The 6000-nt window shown below is 51.6% G+C and overlaps 1 protein-coding gene across 2 annotated transcripts in view; it reads left to right on the plus strand.

The window, feature by feature from the left end:
• Positions 1 to 6000, plus strand: part of SYK (spleen associated tyrosine kinase) — a 77264-nt gene that overhangs the window by 66873 nt on the left and 4391 nt on the right. For both annotated transcript variants that reach the window (XM_032427555.1, XM_032427553.1), the window contains 2 exons: positions 2168 to 2308; positions 2983 to 3095. In XM_032427555.1, the coding sequence (XP_032283446.1) occupies positions 2168 to 2308; positions 2983 to 3095 (254 nt within the window). The remainder of the gene's footprint in view (positions 1 to 2167; positions 2309 to 2982; positions 3096 to 6000) is intronic.

Raw genomic sequence — 6000 nt, forward strand, 5'->3', positions numbered from 1 at the left:
ACAGTACCACAAAAGAAAACTATAGGCCAAAATCCCTGCTGAACATACATGCAAAAATTCACAATAAAATACTGGCAAACTGACTTCAACAACATTAAAAGAATCATACACCACAATCAAGTGGGATTTATCCTGGGATGCAAGGATGGTTCAACATCTGCAAAACAATAAATGTGGTACACTGCATTAATAGAATGAAAGATAAAAATCATATAGTCATCTCAATAGATGCAGAAAAAGCATTTGACAGATTCCAGTATCCTTTAACGATGAATACTTTCAACAAAGTGGGTATAGAAGGAACATGCCTCAACACAATAAAGGCGTATATCACAAGCCCACTGCTCACATCAGACTCAATGGAGAAAGACTGAAAGCTCTTCCTCGAAGATCAGGAACAAGGGAAGGATTCCACTCATACCACTCCTACAGTATGGAGGTTCCTCAAAAAGTTAAAAATAGAGCTACCCTATGACCCAGCAAATTATACTACTAGGTATTTATCCAAAGGATACAACCATAGTGATTCAAAGGGGCACATGCACCCTAATATTTATAGCAGTAATGTCCACAACACGTGGTTAAGGAGAAGAATTAAAAAGTAAAGTGCAAAACATATGTCCTAACTTCTCTACCTCCCAGAAGATATATGATACCTATCTGTACTTGGATATAGACTTCTTTCTGGAAAGATTCAGGAAAAATGATCAAACGTGCCCATCTCTATGGAGGAAGATTTGAAGTTGGTGGAGAGAGACTTCACTTTTCGACATATTTAGGACTCGTCAAAGGGTCATCTTTGTATCATCTCAAAATTCAAATTAAAATTGAAATAATACATATGACTATATTGTTCACAACTTTGGAAACCAGAATCTAAAAATAATGCATTACATGATTGAGACAGAAGGGTAATCAGGGTAAACCGTGGGTGTCTGTGGTCCCAGAGCGATGTCCCGGGCTGGGCCCCTGCTGACCCACCGTAGGGCAGCCCACCTCCTTCCCTCCCCCCAAGGGTGCTTGTTAGCGTGACCTCCCCAGGAGGCAGCCGGACTGACTTACCCACCGAACTCCAAGCCCCAGAGGAAAGAGTTCCTGCTGGGCACAATTTTTATCTCTTTACTACCCCTTGCTTTTTTAAATTAGAAAGTTGAAAACATTTTTGGAGTGCTGGGCTGTCTCCGTCGGTGGAGCGTGGGACGCTTAATCTCAGGGTTGTGAGTTCGAACCTCACGTTGGGTGTAGAGATCACTTAAAAATGAAATCTTAAAAAAGAGAAAAGCTTAAAACATTTTTAAAGCCATACTAGCAGTTTGTGACAAAATAATTAACGTTGGCTGAAAACTGCAGACAAGCACCTAGTAATAGTTAACTATTCTTGGGAATGGCCCAGTATTTCTTGGAGCACAACCATAAAGCTAAAATTCAGGCTGGGTTCTTGTGTTGGCACAACAAGCCCCATGAAGCTGTGAGTAGCCAAAGGAAGAGGCGAGAGAAAAAGACAAAACGGCACAAGAAATACAGCCTGAATCTTAAAAAATATAATGAAATCTTAAAATTTTAATTTTTTTTAAGATTTAAATATCTATTTTTAAGATTCGGACCAGATACATACATGCACACACGCACAGGGCATTTCGTGAGTCATTTTATTCCTGTCTTTTTTATTATTTTGGTTAACACACATCAATTTTATTTGTTGACATAAATTTTACCATCTGAACTATTTTTAAGTGTGCAGTTCAGTCATGTTAAGAACGTTCCCTGTGCTTACAACCACTCTCCAGAATTCTCTGAAACTCTGTCCTCATTAGATAGCGACTCCCCTGTCCTGCTCGAGCCCCCCAGTCCCTGGCAATCGTCCCTGTGACTTGGACCCTCTAGGGGCCTCGGGTGAGTGCTTTCATGCAGTATTAGTACTGCAGGGACTTGGCCGGCTGATTTCCCCGAGCCTGATGTCCTCAGGCTCCATCCATGCTGTTACGTGCGCCAGAAGTCCCTTCCCGTTGGAGGCCGGGTGCTACTCCATCACGTGGATATGGATGGACCTGCTGTTTACCCAGTCCTCCGGCGGGGGATGCGTGGGGGCCGCGCAGCGTTTGCTGCCGTGAACCCGGGCGTCCACAACCCTGTTGTCACCGAGGGTCTCTGTCTGCTCTGCTTTCAGGCCCAGACCCACGGGAAGTGGCCGGTGAAGTGGTACGCTCCAGAGTGCATCAACTACTACAAGTTCTCCAGCAAGAGCGACGTCTGGAGCTTCGGCGTGCTGATGTGGGAGGCGTTCTCCTACGGGCAGAAGCCCTATCGGGTGAGCCCCTACTGTTTCGGTTCTAGCCGTGTGGCCAGCCCAACAGACAAGCCCCGGGTGATGGTCACAGGACGCCGGAAATCACAAACTCGTAAAATCTGGGCTCCCTGTCTGAGTCTTTCACTGTCTTTTGACGGTGAGCAGTGGATATGACCTCCGTTTATTCTAAACTGAAAAAAAAAAATGTGATATTAACTGAACAGCGTACTTAGTTTCATTGTGCATTACACATATAAATATGCATAAAAGAGACCCACGTCGACATTATACTTAGAGTGGAAATAGGGATATTTATATATATATATATTTATTAACTGGCAGTTCAGTTAAATATTTTAGATTTTTTAAAATCAAAATATGCATACCAAAAAGGGCACCTGTGCTAGAATACAGCTTGATGAATTTTCACAAATGGGTGTGCCCGTGAAACCAGCCCCCAGATGATGAACAGAAGGCCCCCCCTGCCCCCTGCATGCACAAGCTGTCCCCCAAGGGTAACCCCGTCTGACTTCTAGATCATGGGTTAGGGGCCCCTGTTTGTGTACTTTTTATAAGTGAAATTGTGCAGCGTGCACTTTTGCCTCTTTGGGGCGGGGGTAAGACTTATCTGTTGTGTTTTGTTTTGTTTTGCTGAACGCTGCCTTAAACAAGCTCGGGTATGTTTTGCATTTTAGGGCATGAAAGGCAGTGAAGTTTCGGTTATGCTGGAGAAAGGAGAGAGGATGGGGTGCCCCGCGGGGTGTCCAAGGGAGATGTACGAGCTGATGAAGCTGTGCTGGACATATGAGTGAGTACCCAGCGTGCCCTGCAGTTTATGCAAAGGCCCTGGGGCAGGTGGGAAGGCCCTGGAAAGTAACAGCGCCTCTGTCTTTCCGTGAACCAGGACTGTGCTCCCTTCTAAACAAAGAGCGGTGGGGTGGCTTGCTTCCCAGACCAGGCGCTCATATTCTTCAGTCTAAAGAATAAGTTTAGACAATGAACTCTAATCCCGGGTCTCTAAATTTAAGTGTAGATGGTACCAGCTGGGGGTGAGGGCGGTCAGCGTAGAAAGGCGTTGGTGGAGTCCGGGCTGGTGCCGTGTCGCACTTCTGGCAGCAGGGCCTGGCGGAGGTCCTCAGCAGGGGAGTGAGTATCATACTTGCCCGATTCCTGACCACCCTTCCAGGCAAGACCATGGGTGTCGTCCAGGTCGCAGGGGGATCGGCCAGGGGAGCACTTCCCCAGAAGTGACTCAGACCTTGGACAGTGGCCCTGAGCGTCTGCTGCGTGCAGTCATGCGTCCTGCCTGGGGGAGCGCGTGTGATGTTGTAGGCTGGTGGTGTTCGGGGCAGCTCAGCGGGCCACAGACGTGCACCACAGCTGACAGTCAGGGACGCGGCCTTTGACCTTGCCCGGATCGGTGGCCTGTGCGTGGGCCGTGGGGAGCCCCCGAGCCTGGTCTCCGTGTCTCTGACCCCGGCGTGTGCCTGTGCGCCCTCGGAGCTCCGAGATGCTGTGGGTCTGTGATCTAGAGGAGCCGTGTTCTTGCCCTTCCGTGGCTTCAACACTTAGGGTCAGGTTTGCTGTCAGAGACGCGGGCTGATGGAGCAGGAGCATCTGGAGGGTGAGGAATATTCCAAGTGCTTTCAGATGCCGCCAGGGATTCTGTAACTCCCTGAGGACGATCGTCCACTACAGCTGGGAGTGGAAGTAAAGAATGCCATCATTATCTAGAAGGGACCCAGGGTCTGCCCCCAGGGGAGAGGGCGGATGTTTCCCTGGCTGACGCTGTGGACACAGTCCAGGGAAAAGGCCTTTGGCGGGGGTCCGACAGAGCCGCTGGGGACAGCGCAGGCTTGTTCTAGCATCCAGCAAGCACCGTGCACCCTGCATGGCTTTGGAGACCCCCCAGGCTGTGAGGATTCTTTGGGAGCTGACCTCCAGGTTGGAAATGAGCTCACAATGCCTTCCCTCCGTGCACTTGGGTCCCAGCCTCTGGCCTAAGCGACCTCTCCTTCCCAAGGACACTGGGTCGGGTGACCCCCAGCAGCAGGGCGAGGCCACGGGTCAGGCGCAGCCCTGGGGGAGGGCACTTACTAGAAGTAAGTAAACTTGTAGAAGAAGTACCTTCTCCTCCTGTGGAAGGTTTCACTTCCTCCGGGAAGAATACTCTTGAAATCATTCTGAGACATATTTTAAAACCTGAAATTAAAATCAGCTCTCAGGGAGGTCGTTAAAATTTGTGTTTTGGCATTTAATGCTAAGACTGACACATTTATTTCTGTCTGCTGTCTTTTGTGTTTGCCAATGAGGAGGGCAAGGGTGGGCGGGAGGGGGCTCAGGGCGGGGGCGGGTGTGAGGGGTGGGCCCCGCGGGGTGGGGCAGCCAGGGCACCACCTTCTGCCGCAGCTCCCGCCTGGCTCGGCTCAGGGGCCGTGAGCCTGCCCAAGCTGCTCAGCACCAGGTGCGCTCTTCCTGTGACTCAGGGCATCCAGAGTGGGCGCTCTGCCCACCTGTCCCCGCGGGACCCAAACAGCTCCTTGCACCGTTATTGGCTGCATGGTCCCCAAAGGGAGGACACACAGGGGACACAGGTCTCCTGGGTACTCACCAGACCTGGGGTGTGTGTGCTCACTGGGAGGCTGCAGTTACATCAGAGTGAGGCCTACAGGCAGGGACGTCTTTCCCCCGGCTTCCAACCCAAGCATGCGCTCTGGTGAGTTCCATGTCACTCACGGAGAACCAGCCACAGGATTTAAGTATCAGCCAGGTAAAAGCGGTGATGGCAGTCCATGCCCGAGATGAGAAATGATGAGTCCTTATCAGTCTTGGATTCGTTTTCCAGCAAAGCTGTATTTCTGAACGTTCAGGTTCTTCTGGTAGTGACCCGACATAGGGTAGAGGACAGGACGGGGGGTTTGGAGACTCGGTCTCAATGTAAGTAGTGAGATGATGTGCCCTTGAATGACAAAGCACCCTTTTCTTGGGCACGGCCACCAAGGAGCCCTTAGACACCAGGTGATGGTCTGGCAGCCAGGTCCCTGCCCAGGGCCCTCAGGGCGACGCCTGGCCAGGGCCACCGGCAGCCGCTGCATTCACCCAGCCTTCCCTGCGGTCCCACAGTGTGTCCCGGAGCAACGTTCTGGGCACTTTCCAGGGTGGGGGCCGGAACCCTGTGCAGGCGGACACCCCCCCTGGCTCTCTGGTTTTGCGGAGGGGAACAAGGCATTCCGAGCGGCACCTGCAGAGGTTGCACTGAGGGCAGGGGGCAAGTCAGGGCCAGGAAGGGAAGATGGGCCCCGAGGAAAATGGGAGCAGCAGGGCTGGGGGCTTCGGTTGTGTTTTACAGAGTCAGTGTATGGCCTGTAATTAGGGATGCCAGTGGGAAAAACCCTTGCTAATCGGGAGAAGTTGGGTCTCTTCACCCTGAAAAATGGGCTCCTGCCTAATGGAGAAAAGCCCGGGACATTGAGGATCTCTGAGGTCGGGAATGATCTAGAGGGAGCTCGAAGTGCTGCTTAAAGATCAGTAAACCCGAGCAATGGGGTGACACTGCCTGGACCATCTGGAGGCCCGCCCCTGGCTCCCTGCTCGGCTCAGTGCCAAGTCCGTTCCCTCTGAGCACCCCGTCCCCTGAGCGCCCCGTCCCCTGAGCGCCCCATCCCCGAGCGCCCCGTCCCCTGAGCGCCCCGTCCACTGAGCGCCCCGTCCCC

Source organism: Phoca vitulina, unplaced genomic scaffold (assembly GCF_004348235.1).
Source record: "Phoca vitulina isolate PV1807 unplaced genomic scaffold, GSC_HSeal_1.0 scaffold37, whole genome shotgun sequence".
Taxonomy (NCBI): Eukaryota; Metazoa; Chordata; class Mammalia; order Carnivora; family Phocidae; genus Phoca; species Phoca vitulina.